We start from the raw sequence: 18,149 nt of genomic DNA, 5'->3' as shown, positions 1-18,149 counted from the left end.
CACTGAACAACTGAATTTAAAACACACATTGCCTAAAGCCAACAGTCACTTCTTTCCTATAAAAAGAGAAAATAAATAACTTGCACTTTTGGACACGCAATAAAATATTTTCAATGTTTGGAATTTAAACAAGCAGTACCCCTTCTAAATGTATAGTGCAAAGTAAGACTCAAGAATGAGTATATCGGCCTACTAGATCAGAGATCAGATGTGGCTGCGAAGTGGCCCAATTAAGCCTTTAAATGTCACTTTAAGCTGAATACAATTAAATACTAGTATCTTCTCAAATATCTAGTCAAATATTATGCACTGTCATCATAGCAAAGATTATTAGAAATGAGTTAATAAAACTAATATGTTTAGAAATGTGTTGAAAAAATATTCTTTCCAGTAAACAGAAATTGGGGAAAAAGTATACAAGAGGGCTAATCATTCAGACTTCAACTGTATAAATAAAATAAATAAATAAAAAGAATAAATGAAATACAGATACTTTTGTAACTTAGAACGTCATGAAGCGAACACTATGTAAGAAATAATAAATAAAATACAGATATTCACGTACCTTAGAAAGTCATGAAGCAAACACCAGGTAAAATACAATAAATTAAATAATGAAACAAGCTTTACACTGCTGTATGTTCAAACTAAAAGCAAAAGCCTCTGAGGAAGACTTTATTACAATGCCAATTATATACTTTAAAAAACCCTCGATCTCCTGAAACCCTCACAGCTGAGCGAACGCCTCAAATGATGCGACATGCAAATCTTCCCCGTGCAACAGATATTTCCTCCATCACTGACTCCATCATGACACAGCTGTGTGTGTTTCATTACCGCCGGCTCTCCCTCGGGCTCTGTGTCTTTTGTCCGTGCGTCTGTTTTGTGTCGATTTGTGTTGTGTGTGCTATACAGCTGCGATAGACAGGGGTTTAATGAGCTTTATGTGAACGTTACTCTATCCATTAGTGCCTATCAGGACTCCCTACGGCCTTCTCACCACAGGAGGAGGAAACAACCTCCATTTTTAGCCTCACATTCGGCACACGTCCACATTTATCAGCGCACTACTACACTAAAGCAGACCGCGATGGATAACATCAGCTGAGGTTTACTGCTAACTAGAATAGATACTGTGTATCGGGTATTCCTGTTAGACTTTATTTTCAATTTACTGGCGTTATGAATTATGCTGATACTGTGTGTTAGCTGTTTGGTCACAACAATTGTCAAGGAAAAGATGCAACTAACTTTTTAACTGTGTATTTATAATAGAAAAAAATTATAGGTTTCACTATTAAGTGGCCTAATCTACTACACTACCTGACAAAAGTCTTGTCGCCTATCTAAGTTTTAGGAACAGCAAATAATAAGTTGACTTCTAGTTGATCATTTGGTATCAGAAGTGGTTAATATTAAAGGCAAAGGCCTCTAGATTACACTTAGTTTACAAAAATAAAATATGATCATGCCTTGATTTTTAATTATTTAATCAGGACTGTAAGGTCTGACTTTGCTTAGACAGAAGTCGTGTCACTTAACAGAAAAAAATGTACTATACAGAATATAAGGTCATGGTGCAGTGGAAAAACAATGAATATTGTGTATGACTCCCATGAGCTTGGAAGACTGCATCCATACATCTCTACAATGGCTCAAATAAATTATTAATAAAGTCATCTGGAATGGCAAAGAAAGCGTTCCTTAATGAGACATGGAAAAAATGGGTAGAATATATTCTGCCATCAAGAACAGATTTATTATAGAATGAATAGTCAGGAAGATGTGAACTTTATTTTGTTTATTTTGTGTATTATTTCTAGTATTTAGAGAAACCATAACAGATAGAAAGAATAACACTAGCTATTTTAAAAATTGCAAATTTAAGATAATAAAAGTACCATCCTCATAGTTCCATTAGTACATAGTTTAGGAAATAATAATAATAATAATAATAAATTAATTAATTTTAAAAAAGAAAGAAAAGGGTTGACTGGGTGCCACAATATGACAAAAAAATACACAATTGAATTGTAACTAAAAAGCAACAAATGAATTTTATCTGTTTCTTTTTGATGATATACAAAACAATTATGAGTGTATTGATTTTCTTGTTTCTTATAATGTCCTTAAATCATTAATGTAACTTCCATTTTTATTAAAGGATTTATTTTGTATTTTATAATTTAATTTATTTTTTACAATTTTGGGAATCCGATGTTTGATTGTTTTGTGAATATATTGTGAAAAACCCTTTCTGTATGTGAATTTGGAAACTGCAATAAAAAACGAAATGAAAAAAAAAAGAAAGCATTCTTGCAGGACTGACAGAGTTCATTAAGATTCTTTACATCTTCAATGCCTTCTCCTTCATCTTACCCCAGAAATGCTCAATATTGTTCATTACTGGAGACTGGACGGGCCAATCCTGCAACATCTTGACCTTGTTTGCTTAGCAGAAATATCTTGATACCTCAGGCTGTTGATGTTGCCATCCAATCTGCACATCTGTCGTACGCCCCCATATTGAATATAACCCCAAACCATGATTTTTCCTTCACCAGACTTGACTGATTTCTTGAGAATTAGATGTGATTAGATTAGATTAGATGTGGCTAGAGTTTGAATTACTTTGCTTTAATTGTTTAAGATGTGAAAGACAATGTTGGAGAGAGGCGTTTTGTCCTGTTTTGAGCTGTATTTCTACCAGTGTTGTTAGCAATATTGAATATTGAATCTGAATTGATGGGATTGTAAATGTTGAAAAGTACAGATAGGTTTTAGTCCATTATGCCATTCCTTCTGGAAAAGACTTCAATGGTAGTTTTCATTTTTAGCTTGGTAATGACCCACTAATTGCAGTGAAAAACTATTTGGAGAAAGAAAACAGCAGATGAAACGCAGACTGTTATGAAATGGCCTTCACAGGGTCCAGACCTGAATATTATAAAGGCTGTAAGACAGCGGTAGGGTAGGGAACCATATCTAGCTCTTTGACCAAATATATGAGGCTCTCCAGCTGTCTCCCTTCAATAATGTTTTATAACAGTTAAAAAAATTCTAACAGTCACTAGAAATCAGTTTCCGATTAAAAATACAATTATAAATCCACTTTAATTGTAATTTTTAGAGCAAAATGAACAAGAACTCAGCTATAAAAAACGTTTCAACCAATCGGCGTGTGGCACTATGGATCATTTTGAATTGCGACACCAACAAAGAGCAAACAACTTCTGTTTTTATGGTAATCTTCTCGTGTATGTAAATTCAAACAACATCCATGAGTAGTGATGGCGAAAAGAAAAACATTCTATAAATTAAAATCCATGGACTTGCTCAACATGTGATGCTTCATAATTGTTTATTTTTGAGTTGTGCATGGACAAAGTTTGTTTAAACCTGTATAATTTATAGTAGTAATCTATCGTCTTGACTGTGTCTACATTCCTCAATGAATTGAGTTGCTGCCATGTAATAGGCTCATTACAAATTTGCGTTAAGGAGTTGGACAGGTGTACCTAATAAAGTGGCCGGTGGCTCTTTTAAAAAGAATAATTAGCAATAAACATCATAAATGGCTCTTTGCTAAAAAAAAAGGTTCCAAAAGCCTGCTGTATAAGATAAACTGGACAGAAAAAGAAAGATATGACTCTCTAAACCTAAAGAAGAACTCCGGAGAGTGCTAAAAGAAGTCTGATTTTATGGAAAATGTCAGGACAATTAGAACAAAACAGTTCAACCTGTTTTGTTAAACATAGACTTTTGCTTGAAGAGGAAATCTTGAGCTGTAGTTGTTTTATAGTACATTTTTCCTATAGTTTCTGTTCTGTTTTTAATAGAGACTAATTAATTATATATCGTGCAAAGGTTTTAGACCAACAAATCAGGTGTAGTGTTTAGTACGTTTGCACAGTACTGTATATATTAGTCACAAAAATGAAAAACATACGAGTTAAAAAAGTAACCTGAATTATAAATAAATGCAATAAAAGACAGTTAAATGACAATGCTACTTTAACTATAATAAAAATAATAATAAAAAAATATTACAAATACAAAAAACACGATCGACCATATTCTTTCACATACTAGCTGGCTCAAGACTTCTGATCTCATTCACTTCAATTGATTTTTAATTTCAAATGTCTTATTTTCCTGTTATATAATCTTTCTTTTTATATGTACTGTCATAAACACAATTATTTTTAGAGCAAGTATTTTGAACCGTTTGCTGCTGTATATTATTCTTAGTCATTTCCTCATAGGCAAATGAAACGGAAGTTCTAAAACAATCCAGAAACGAGCTCACTTCCGCATCGCAGAATAAGGTCAATATTACCATACTGGAAAAAGGCCTTTAAGTACACAAGCGTAAACCAATTCTCTCATTAATATTATTCCTTCAACCACATTCAGCACCGCGGCTCAATGCACTAAATGAAGCCATGATAAATATATATAAACCTTATACAGAGGTCAACCCTCGTTTCTCTATTGATCAGCTCCTAATAAATGATACCCAAGGGTAAATGATTCTTCCCCAGTCACGTCATCGTCATGAATTTATAATGAAGCTTATTCACCATATCATCATCAAACTCCATGTACTGATTTCAGTTTCTTTTTTTTTCCACACATACACACGCACTGCCACACATCCCTGCGCTCTACAGGGAGCAGAACAAAGGGGATCTCCACTTTTCTCCAGGACTATTATTAGATCTTCAACCCAGCGACAAAATAATCACACGTTCAGCTGAATCACCACGCAGGCAGCGGAAGCTTCAGTCCTCAAGTATGAGAGATGAGCGAGCCTTCCATTAGAGCCATGATAAGCTGGATAAATGGAAATGGTTCATTTTTTTGGGACGAAAACCACAACAACAATACAAATCATGTTTATTTTTAAGGGGAGACACAATTTCTATTCATGCTAATGTCAGTTTTGGGATTTTAGGCTGTTTAGTTACTCGTAGTGTTATATCTGAATATTTAATTTGTCGCACTTTATCATTTTGTGTCTTTAGATTTTTAATTACAATACTGTATTTTAAAGAACGCTTCCTCAAAATTAGTTTTCTGAGTCATTAAAAGCAGCAATTACAGAGTATTTTAGAGTTTTATTCACATTGATATTCTATACATTCGTTTATTCATTTTCCTTTGGCTTACTTCCTTATTTATCAGAGGTCGCCACAGCGAAATGAACAGCCAACTATTGGAGCCTACGTTTTATGCAGTCGGATGCCCTTGCAGCGGCAACCCAGTACTGGAAAACATCAATACATTCTCGCATTTACAATCACTCATACACTACGGCCAAATGAGTTAATTCAATTCACCTATAGTGCATGTCTTTGGACTGTGGGGGAAACCGGAGCACCCGGTGGAAACCCATGCCAACACCAGGAGGACGTGCAAACTCCACTCTAGGGCTGCACAATATATCGTTTCAGCATTGATATCACAATGTGTGCATTCGCAATAGCCACATCGCAGCATCTGATTATTATGGTTGATCAGCAATGAAGAATGTACAGTGTTTACATTTTACGTTACATCTGAATGTCCAATAGGGGCAGGAAAAACAGCCATGAGGTGGCGCTACTCGTAATGGTGGATCAAACATATTACAATGTTGCAGTTTTAGGAAATATATGTGCTGTTAATAAAAGAAATACATCTTATTACTTTTTGATGCATTTTTCCCTCTTCATTTAAAAATATCATGAAAAATTGTGAATTGTTTTCTTGTGATGTATCTCTGATATCGTGATCTATCATTATTGGGGGCAAAATATCGTGATAATATCTTATCTTATTACTGTATCTGAATTTCCGACTGCTTATTTCATTTTTATCTTTGCTCTATTTATCTTGCTTCTTTTTTCTTGCAACTTTTTTTATTCACCCCCCTCCCCCTCCCTCTTCAAGATTATTCCAATCAAAGTTACTGATTTTATTTCAAATAGTGCTATTCTGTCAAAATTTTATTGCAATATAAATCGTACCAAAATACAATATCGCAATGTCAGATTTTTCCGATATCATGCAGCCCTACTCCACACAGAAATGCCAACTGGCCCAGCCGGGACTCGAAACAACAACCATCTTGCTGTGAGGTGACAGTGCTAACCACTGAGCCATGTTCATACATAATTTGCTTGCTTTTTACGTAGAACATTTTATCCAACAAAACAAATTAATTTCTATTTTCTGACTGTAGGTGGTATTTTAAGAATTTTGACGTGATAAAAGGAGAGATTCCCAAAATCCCCTCAGTTCAAATGTTTGATTCTGATGTGTCAGAAAAATATTAATTAAGAGTTCTAAAGTTTTGTGTGTGTGTGTTAAAAATTTATGAAAGAAATGTAATCATCACATTTTAGTTGTTTTTGATACAAAGCAGTGGTCCCTAATCCCTTGTACCAGTCTACGGAATAATTGGTACCGCACGTACAGGAAATCATTATTTATTTCAGTTTTATTTATTATCTGAGCCTGAACGATCTTTTATTTTGAAAAAGCTTTCCTTTTGAAAATGTACCATATTCTCTTGGTTACATCTCGGTCACTTGAGTGTCAAAATTTAACTCACAAGCAGCAAAATGAGCAAGAAACAGACGTCTTTGGGAAGTTTCTTTGCAAAGAAGAAAAGCCCCAGTAAATGACCCACAAACTGCCAAGGAATGGATCCGCAACCCATGTGTCAACAAATCAGGTGAATCCCATATGTCTGTGGGAAAAAAAAAAAGATGCTCCAACTGCTGGAATATCACATCTTTTCCATGCGCAAGCTTATTAGGAACGATGCTCACACGGCGCAACAAGCTCACACCTTCCAGGCGTACTCAGTTGAAAACATCTAAACTTTTCAGAATGCCTTGAGCGCACTGCGAGTCACATGACAAGACCTGATAATCAGCTTCATACTTAGTATAGAATATACATATTTCAGTAGACTAATTACCTCAGACAAACACAAAACACCCAAACACTGCAGTACTTTGTAATTTTCTCCATAAATAAAACTTGTTTCAGAGTTGGAGCAATGTTTTGTCAGCTTGTCATCTTTTAAGAAAATGGTTGATGGTCGCCTAAAAATCTACGTAGATCCCCCTGGCCCCGGGCTACGGTAAAACTGTCAGGTGATGACTGGTTTACAGTGATAAAAAGATTGGGGACCACTGATCCAAAGTATTTTGTTTTTGGTCATCTTGTGGTCAGACACGAAATTTTTATTGCCGTGCAAATTCTCGTGTCTATTCTTTTCTGTTGAGTGTATGTCAGTAGTACACTCATTATGGATTGATTAAGTGCACTTCAGAATGTTCATATGGTTTCAGACACCACTAAAAATAGCTTCTTCCTTAAGCCTGATTTATACTTCTGCGTCAAGTGACCGGCGTAACTCACGGCGCATGCAACGCGCGTGGCTGTGCATTTATACTTCTGCTCGCTGTCTCTTTTGGTCTGCATTAACACTTCCGAAACACTAGTTGGCAGTGTGGTGTAAATGTTCCTCTGTGTCGAGTTTCTTCGCTGCTTTCTTGCTTTTCCTGAACACTTCCAGGATGTACAAGTGGCTAAAACTCGCTCATTTTGAGGCAGGAACCGGCGGACGTGCAGCAACTTTAACTATGAGGTAAACACAAAACAAAACTTTCCATCCGGAGCTCCTTCACGGGACTCCACACTTGTAAACAATCGCTACATTGGGTTCGCGCCATTCGCGCGGCTCTCGGTCCCGCCCCGACTCGTCAGCGCTACCAAGCCGACCAATCACAGAGCTTGCACTACGCGTTGTTGCGACGTGTAGTTACATTTTTTGAGAGGTGCACGTCAGTGACGGCGATGGCCACGTCGAAGGGCTATGCGTCAGCGCCATAGCATAAGCCGGCGTTTGACGCAGAAGTATAAATCAGCCTTAAGACAATGCACTACTTAAAGGCATAGGAGGCAATTTTGGATACAGCCCTTTTATTCATAATCCATTAAATAAATCGTTGATTCTGATGATTCACTCAAAACAGCAAATTCATTTAGCCTTGAAACAAATAACAGTCTTTATGAATTAATCAATGAATGATTACCTCCAATGATTCATTCTAAAGCAGATTTATTCGAAAACGAACCACAGAGAAGCACAAATGTTCGGCTTTGTTTAGAACTCTTTTTTTGTTGGCAGAAAAAAAACATCGGTCAATATTGTGTTTAAAGTGTAATTCACTGACTCGTGAGTATCTACACAGACATTGGTTCGCTGAATGTGTGAACAGCTCTATGATTCCCCATTAAGATTATATCTGTGTGTTTGTTTATGGGATTCTCCAGAGCAGGCTATGGCGACATTCAAACACAAAAAACAATAACCTCTTTGTGAAGGTCAAAGGGTGTTGGGTTGAAATGCAGGACATATCGAAATGGAAAGATTTGTAGAGGCTGTATCAAACACAGAAATAACCAGATGTAACCAAATGGTCCAAAGATTGTATTTTAATAATCAACCTCTATTCTGAATATTTAAATTGTTGAAAATCTTTAATAATAGAGATTTAATACATTTTAATTGAATGATTTTTTGTATAACTCTGACTGTTCACATAATCAATTAATCAAATTTTATTATATATTATAATCAAATTATATTATGAATATTCAATACATGTTTAATAAAATTCTGACTTTGATTACATGTTTTATAACAACTTAAATACATTTCTGAATATTTTTAAGTATAATCAATGACTAATATTAATCACAATATTGATACTATAATCACTGTTCAATAACATATATAGATAAGGAGATTATTGTGAATATCTCATAATCAGACTTGTCTGTTTATAATGAATATTATCTAGAAATACTTAATTCTTACATTTATGTTACTACTATTTATTATTATCAATAATCAAAATGTAAGATAATTCAATATAGATATGAATACAATAATGTTTCATATAAAATATAAATATGATCAATAATACTGTTTCATGTAAAACATTTTCATATTATTATTCATTCATTCATTCATTTTCTTGTCGGCTTAGTCCCTTTATTAATTTGGGGTCGCCACAGCGGAACACAGGGAGAACATGCAAACTCCACTCAGAATTGCCAACTGAGTCGAGTCTCGACCCAGCGACCTTGCTGTGAGGCGACAGCACTACCTACTGCTGCAATCAGTGACCAATATTCAGTGTACATACTCAATATTTATTTGTCTGGTCTTTTGTAGAATATATTATTCATTCATATTCAATGTACAATAATATTCTGATTAATGTGTAATATTATGCAAACGATTTTACTTTACAACCAGTGACTAAGATTTCTTGGAGCATTCAGATCATGAATGTAATGCAATTTTCAGAATATTATCAATAATAATCATTGACTCATTCAGAATATTCAGCGTATGTACACTCACCGGCCACTTTATTAGGTACTCCTACCCAACTGCTTGTTAACGCAAATTTTAATCAGCCAATCACAATGCAGCAACTTAATGCATTTAGGCATGTAGACATGGTCAAGGAGTTGATGCCAGTGGTCAGAGGAGAATGGCCAGACTGGTTCGAGCTGATAGAAAGGCAACAGTAACTCAAATAACCCCTTGTTACAACTGAGGTATGCAAAAGAGCATCTCTGAACGCACAACACGTCCAACTTTGAGGCTGATGGGCTACAGCAGTACACTTCACACCGGCTCACCAAAATTGGATAATAGAAAATTGGAAAAACGATGGCTGGTTTGATGAGTCTTGATTTCTACTGCAACATTCAGATGGTAGAGTCTGAGAATTTGGTGCCAACAACATGAAAGCATGGATCCATCCTGCCTTGTATCAACGGTTCAGGCTGGTGGTGCCCAACTGAGCCTGGTTTCTCTCAAGGTTTTTGTTCTTCACTTTTGCCAATGGGTTAAGTTTTTTTTCCCTCTCGGCTGTCGCCGCTAGCTTGCTTAGTACGGGATCGGTAGAGCTACGCATCCATGGATTTGCTCTTCAGTGTTTAGGCCCTCGTTAGTGATTATTAAACCACACCGAACTGAGCTGAACTGAACCTAAACACTAAATACTGAACTACACTGTTCCAATTTACTATGATCTTTTATGTGAAGCTGCTTTGACACAATCTACATTGTAAAAGCGCTATACGAATAAAGGTAAATTGAATTGAATTGAATTGAATTGAATTGAATTAAATTGAATTGAATTGGTGGTGTAATAGTGTGGGGGATATTTTCTTGGCACACTTTGGGCCCTTTAGTACCAATTGAGCATTGTGTCAACGGCACAGCGTGAGCATTGTTGCTGACCATGTACATCCCTTTATGACCACAGTGTACCCATGGCTACTTCCAGCAGGATAACGCACCATATCATAAAGCGTGAATCATCTCAGACTAGTTTCTTGATCATGACAATGAGTTCACTGTACTCAAATGACCTCCACAGTCACCAGAACTCAATCCAATAGAGCACCTTTGGGACGTGGTGGAACGGAAGATTGGTATCTTGGATGTGCAGCCGACAAATCTGTAGCAACTGCGTGATGCTATCATATCAATATGGTCCAAAATCTCTGAGTAATATTTCCAGTACCTTGATGAATCTATGCCATGATGGATTAAGGCAGCTCTGATGGCAAAAGTGGGTCCAATGGGCTACTGCAGTAGTAAGGTGTACCTAATAAAGTGGCCGGTGAGTGTATATTCAGTAATCATGTCAAAAAGTATTAATGTTTTAAATTATAATCTGGTCATTAAGTAGTATATTCATACCATCAATGTGAAATATTATTCACAAAATCTGCATTAATAATTAAGGTACAATAATATTCAGCTGAATCCATGCAAACTATTTGACGTCATAATCAGTGCCTAATATATTTAGTGGAGCATAAATAGTCATCATTTTCCAATTACAATCAATATCTATTAATAAACAAATTGCAATCAGTATGTGGGACGCTAAGTATTTAATACATATGTAAAATATATTCAAAGTAAGCATTTAAGGATGACGCTAAAACTAAGCATCGTGATACCAAAAATAAACCAGTAGCTGACTCAAGAACTGTGTATCTATCTGTGCATTTTTGCGCAGTCATTTATCACCAGCCCCATTAGATATCTATGAGTATTTCATGCTCAGAAAGCTTCTGCTGGGTTTGAATGGGCTATTTATAGCAAGCCAATGACGTACTTTATCAAACGTAACCCCTTCCCGCAGATCTCGCCCAGAATCCAAGTATCGCGATATCACGCAGCTCGTACGCTACACTGGGCTGTTTGAATGTATATGAAGCTGTAGACAGACAGACAGGTGTGTCGCGGCATATGGCGATGCAGCTGCCGACATCTTGAGAGAGAGAGAGAGAGAGAGGAAAAAGGTAACCGCGTAGCATGAAACATGCATGCAGTCAAAACCAGTCATGTTCAGTTTATTCCCAGATCAATGAGCTCCGTGTTCTGGCGACATGGATGCTGGATGCTCGCTCAGATTACAAACTCATGATGAGCGATGATGTCCGATGAGCACGCGTCGATGATAACAATAACTGATCCAAAACAGAAAAGGGACAATGTCAAAATTATGACCAAAACACGGGGATTAAAGGAGCTCGTGTCCCATCAGACTGTGAAGAACGGAGAGTGCAGCATATTTCCAGAAAGAAAACTGCCTGCATATTCACTGTTAATGAATGCATGAAAATATGTTGAGTGTTTATTGGTCATGATGAAGAACAGTTGTCATATTTTTCCTTAGGTTTCTGTTATGGCTATTATGTTAATATTAGTAGGCTAATTATTTATCATGAAATACAATTTGACAAAATAAATTATACATTGTAAAATTGTATACGTTATAACATTGCATTTGCATATTTTATTTTAAATATTGATGCAACTCCTATAGTAACAATCACATGTTATTAGTAGGATCTATGTGTGCGTAATAAAATACAAATACTTATATTCAATACATATTTTTATTATTATTATTACTTGTTTTATTGTTGTTATTATTACTATTCTGTAGACACAATAAGCACAACCTGATATCATAATGCCACAGTAGTTTTGGAAAAGCTCATCATTTACAGTCTTTAATAAAAACCAGTCTGAAAGTTTGCCCATCGAAATGCACGAAACATTCAGATCTGGAACAGTGTGAAGCTGTGAAGTTCCCTGTACTAATAATAACACCCCAGGCTGTAATAATGAAGCGTGCTGAATATCCCTGCGCTTCTCATCCAGCATAAACAGTGCAGGTTACTTCTGTCAGGTCTGCTATACACGAACACCGGACCAGGAATTAGTTTCCTTTTGTCCTTCGCCCTCTTATTTCCATTCGCTCGCGCGCTAAACCCACACGCACACAGAATAACACACAGTTGGTGGAGAAATGAAGGTGCAGAAAGAGAGAGAGACGGGTACTCAACTATTTACACAGGTGCTGGAGACACAGGTCCAGGCATTCCCCCTCCACCTCGTCCTCCGAGATGAGGTCCGACAAGGGGCGAGTAGGCAGAGGTACGTCCTCCTGGATAGGTGGCCTCATCTCCCGTAAGAAGAGCTCCAGGAACCTCTTGAAGGTTTTCTCCTCGTTGGCAGAGCCGGCCATCGCTTCTCATTCCTGGAGAGACCGGAGACAGACAGCTGGAGCCGGGCAAGAAGTCTACACTACTTTGAATCAGAGGCTCAGAGCGACTCTCTGGTCGCGCGGGTTGGGGAGGGCGCGCGCCCGCGAACGGAGAGGGATTCGCGCAACAGACAGGCGTGACGTCACAGAGGGGAGGGGTGTGAGCGAAAGGAGGGGGGGCGAATTAACCTTTTCATTAACCCATATTTGCCTCGAAAATTTACTTCTGAATGTAAAGGGTCTGAAGTTTATACGTCTTATTTATATGGGGAAAAGTCTACAGATTTTAATACATCCTTCTTATCTATACTCTCACTCTCATTCATTATGCATATATGTTTGTATTCCTTTTAAAAATCTTTATCTAAGACTTCAATCTATAATTTAAATGTATAATTTAATCCTTTCTAAATTTGCCTTAACCTTATCTGACTCCCTCTCTCAATATATATTATTATTATTATTATTATTATCATTATTATTATTTTAGATGTTTGTTCTATTGCTTTCATTACTTTATATGTTCTCATTTGAATGTTGCCGAATGAATAAATGTAATGGTCATATTAGCCATAAGTGTCATAATATACAAACTTATAATATTTTGTAGTTATAATATTCTCAGATTTAAGCAATAAGAAGGATAAGCGCCTGCTTAGGGCCCCAGGAAATCTGAGGGCGCCCAAATAATTTCCTAGAAGTATAAACTATACCTGTAAATTATACATAGCATCATTTTCTATCATATTTTGTATGATGAGTGTCTAAAAAAATAAATGTTTAATGTTTATTACATCTGTGCAAATCCATCCCCCACCCTCAGTCATGGAGAAGTCCAGCACTCAAATTAAATAAATAATAGGGATCATTTTTGTGAATTTTGTGTTGTGAATTCATTTTAAGAAAACAAATCATTTAAAAAGTTTTGCAAGATGCTCTACATGTTGTTGTTTTTATTACTATTTCGCATTAAGAAAATATGTTGAAAAGGAGTGATTGAGTGAAAAAAACAACTGAAAAGTTGTTTTATATATATATATACAGTTAAAGTCAGAATTATTAGCCCCCTTCGATTTTTTTTCTTCTTTTTTAAATATTCTCCAAATTATGTTTAACAGAGCAAGGAAATATTCACAGTATGTCTGATAATATTTTTTTCTTCTGGAGAAAGCCTCATTTGATTTATTTCGACAAGAATAAAAGCAGAATTTTTTATTTTTTATTTTCATTTTGAATTTTTTATGAACCATTTTAGGGACAAAATTATTAGCCCCTTTAAGCTATATTTTTTCTCGATAACCTACAGAACAAACCACTGTTATACAATAACTTGCCTAATTCCTCTAACCTGCCTACTTAATTAACCTAATTAAGCCTTTAAATGTCACTTTCAGCTGTATTGAAGTGTCTTGAAAAATATCTAGTCAAATATTATTTACTGTCATCATGGTAAAGATAAACGCGAACGGTGAGGGATTCGCGCAACAGACAGGCGTGACGTCACAGAGGGGAGGGGTGTGAGCGAAAGGAGGGGGGCAAATTAACCTTTTAAAAAATCTAGTAAAATATTATTTACAGTCATCATGGTATAGATAAATAAATCAGTTATTAGAAATGACTTATTAATATTATTATGTTTAGAAATGTGTTGAAAAAATCTTCTCTCAGTTAAACAGAAATTGGGGAAAAAATAAACAAGCGGTCTAAAAATTTAGTGGGGCCAATAATTCTGACTTCAACTGTATATCTGAAAAATTCTTACCAAACATTTTTATTTTACTTTTTATTTAACACACTTTTAAAATGTTAGGAGGTTGAATAATTATTGTACAGAGATGATGGCAATTTTACTGGCCACATTCACTATCAAACATTGTTTACTTTACTAGTTGGGAAGGGATTGTTTTAATATGTCTAATTGATGGAAGATCTGCAAAGAAATGTCATGCTCCTTTGTAAAAGTATTTTGTAGTATTTTATTTTGATACACCTTTTGGCTGCTGTATTTTGTAGTTTATTTTGCTACACCTAAAATTAATGTATTTAGTATTTTATTTTAAAATACATTTCATTTTGCCCTATCCCGATAGCTACCAAGTATGTCAACCTAATTAAAATATTGCGTAATGTAATTTGATATTATAACTTAAAAAAAACTTAATTAAAACTTTAAAAATGTAGATAATAGCTAAATTATCATTAAAAATGGACGTTTGCTCATTCAGTAATATCGTATATTAATAACACAACATTCTTTTTATTTCATCTTTAAAGAGCACCTATTTTACCCCTTTTTCAAAATTTTAAAATAAGTCTTTTGTGTCCTCAGAACGTGTCTGTAAAGTTTCAGCTCAAAACACCCATCAGATTAATTATTAAACCATTCAGAACATTAGAATTTTCTGTTCTAAACACTATGTAGCTGGTTTTGTTGCCTGTGTCTTTTATGCTGGTTCTCCCCGCCCACAGTTCCCACATGCCTGTCAGAGTGTGCCTCAATCTCCGGCTGCCTGTGTCAGATAAACAACACAGTGACAGACATGAAGGAAGCAGATCTCACATAACATTGTGAGAAATACTGCAGTAAAAACTTTACGACTGATTATCTGATGTAATTGTTGTGGAGTTAATTCAAGCCTTTCTGCAATGATGAGTCACACACAATGTCGTTACAAAGTTTACACATAGCTTGCGCGTTTAACTTTGCACTGTATTTGCAAGGCAAATGCGCTAGGATACACATCAATATCCACTGCAGCATGGATATCTGTTATGTTAATGCACAAAATAAATCTGATTTAACGTCCACAAACCGGTATTAAAGCATCTTCTTTATTAATTGTGCTGATGCAGCTGTGGTGATAAAGTCGGTAAAATCGCTGTATTTCATTACAAGCGTGCACTGTTTCAAAAACATTACAACTGGTAAAACTCATTCTAGATCTCATTTGATGATCACAGAGAGCTCAACAGATCTTTTAACCCCAGTTGTTTTGCACACGTCCTGTCTTGTTGAAATTATACATGTTACTACAGAGAAATGTTAATATGTGGCTGTCAATCAATTCGGTGGGCAGGGAAATCAGACTTCTACCTCAGGTTGCAGTGGACCTCAAAATAGAAAGGATTTAGATCCTATTTTACCACAAAATTTAAAAAAAGAGACTCTTTGTGTTTACATCACCCCAATATGACTGTGGACACACTATACCTACACACAGTACTGTCCAAACAGCTGACAAAAGATGATTTTTCATCATAGGTGCTCTTTAATAATGTAGATAATAGCTATAAAATCATTAAACTTGGATGTTTTTCTCATTTAGCAGTAATATCGTACTTTTAATATTGCACAACATTCTTCTTCTATGGGTATTTTTTGCACATGCTGTGTTCTGTATTTCTCAATGCACAAAAAGAGGATATTTTCATTAATGGAAAAAAACAGCCTTTAAAATAGACCTAACAAAATTCACAGGAGTGGCAAGAATATGCACCTGCCTGACTGTATGTATAAAACACTGGCTTATAGTGTGAGGATCTCATTTTATGGTATATAAATAACTTTCCATTAGATCCAGGTCCAAGAAGCGCTCGCTTATCCAACCATTTTTAGCCACATCAGTGTCGTAGCTGCCTGAAATGTACAGTATGACGTCAGCCGAGCACAAAAAGCCTCATGACGTATATGCATCACGCTTAGCGCTGGATCTATGTGCATTTCTCAGATCCTCATTGATCACACTTTCAACGTTATCAGACGGATTATAGGCCTAACCTTTTCCCCATTGAAATCAGCCAATATTAATGTTCCTGATGGCTCTAATATAATTACATAATAAAATGTCACCATGAGGGCTTTTTGCTACCCCTCAGAAATCTGACGGACAATTTAGGCTATTATTAAAATCTAATTAGGCGGCTATGAAAGTAATGTATTGTGAGACGGTGATTCAGACGCCGTGCAAAATAATTAGGCTATATTTAATCGTTTAATCGAAACTGCTTACTTCGACAGAGCTCTCAGAGAACGTTTATGAGTGGGAAAACTTGATAAGTGATGCTGCTTGTGTGTGTATATAGGACATCAGAGCTTAAGCTAAAAATAACAACCGTTGTAGATTTCACATCATCGCTGGGAATTAACTGTTCCGCTCCTGGGCATTGTTAGTTCAGCTGAGGGTTGCCAGATGTTGTTATTAACCCTTAAACATTAACATACTTACGTCATGCATAATGCTTTTTTGCTTAAATGGCACGTCGTGCTTATGTGGTTTGAAGGATAATCTGGGTTTATTGTGGGTTTAGAATATATGGGGTTGCCAGATCATAAATTGACCCTTTCATAAATGCACAACTGCAAAAATGCTAAGAAATAACAACATGAAAGCCTCCTAAACCCTTGTTTGTCATGACTTTTGTCATCCTACTATCATTGCTGGATCAAGTGCAGGTTGCCAGATGCCATTATTAACCCTTTTAAAATGCAGAAAATATGCTTTGAAGTACTGACCATATTTATTATTGTTTTAGAATATGTTAGATCACCTGAGGGTTGCCAGATGTTGTCATTAACAATTACTTACATGGTACGTAATGCTTTTTTGCTTAAATGCTTGCATGGTGTGAAAGATAATATGTGTTTATTGTGGGTTTAGAATATACAGGGTTGCAAGATCATAAATTGACCCTTTCATAAATGCACAACTGTAAATACTTTTGCTAAAATTATTATAGTTACACAATATGACAATAATAATTACTAATAACAACACGAAAGCCTCCTAATGTTTGTCATGACTTTTGCCATCGTACTATCATAGCTGGACCAATAGCAGGTTGCCAGATGTCATTATTAACCCCTTAAAGTTTAAAATGAAAAAAAAAAAATGCTTTGAAGTACTGACCATATTTATTATTGTTTTAGGCTAGTTCAGCTGAGGGTTGCCAGATGTTGTCATTAACCCTTAAACATTCAAATACTTACATGATACATAATGCTTTGAATGATAATCTGTATTTATTGTGGGTTTAGAATATACAGGGTCATAAATTAACCCTTTTATAAATGCACAACTGCAAAAATGCTAGGAAATAACAACATGAAAGCCTCCTAAACCCATGTTTGTCATGACTTTTGTCATCCTACTATCATTGCTGGATCAAGTGCAGGTTGCCAGATTATTAACCCTTTTAAAATGCACAAAATATGCTTTGAAGTACTGACCATATTTATTATTGTTTTAGAATATGTTAGTTCAGCTGAGGGTTGCCAGATGTTGTCATTAACCCTTAAACATTAAATTACTTACATGGTATGTAATGCCTTTTTGCTTAAATGCTTGCATGGTGAGAAAGATAATCTGTGTTTATTGTGGGTTTAGAATATACAGGGTTGCAAGATCATAAATTGACCCTTTTAAATGCACAACTGTAAATATTTTTGCTAAAATGATTACAGTTACACATTAATAATTACTAATAACAACACTAAAG

At 35.6% G+C, this 18,149-nt stretch overlaps 1 protein-coding gene and 1 long non-coding RNA gene across 8 annotated transcripts in view; both read right to left on the bottom strand.

Moving 5' to 3' along the window:
* Positions 1-12,701, bottom strand: part of ppm1e (protein phosphatase, Mg2+/Mn2+ dependent, 1E) — a 122,313-nt gene extending 109,612 nt beyond the window's left edge. For all 7 annotated transcript variants that reach the window (XR_015500396.1, XR_015500394.1, XR_015500393.1 and 4 more), the window contains 1 exon segment: positions 12,454-12,701. Coding sequence is in view for 2 of the 7 variants with exons in the window: in XM_087269498.1 (XP_087125624.1) it covers positions 12,454-12,635 (182 nt within the window). In the remaining 5 variants the exon portion in view is untranslated.
* LOC147842132 (uncharacterized) lies at positions 2,210-8,256 on the bottom strand. Its single transcript, XR_015501313.1, has 4 exons — positions 7,935-8,256; positions 6,905-7,376; positions 6,548-6,865; positions 2,210-6,329 (listed from the first exon to the last, which is right to left on the bottom strand). It is a non-coding gene; the product is annotated as an uncharacterized LOC147842132 (long non-coding RNA).
* Positions 12,702-18,149: the final 5,448 nt, after the last annotated feature.

Source organism: Danio rerio, chromosome 10 (genome assembly GCF_052040795.2).
Source record: "Danio rerio strain M-AB ecotype USA chromosome 10, GRCz13ab, whole genome shotgun sequence".
Classification (NCBI taxonomy): Eukaryota; Metazoa; Chordata; class Actinopteri; order Cypriniformes; family Danionidae; genus Danio; species Danio rerio.
Note: the sequence above shows the minus strand (reverse complement) of the source record. Positions and strands in the feature narration are given on the sequence as shown.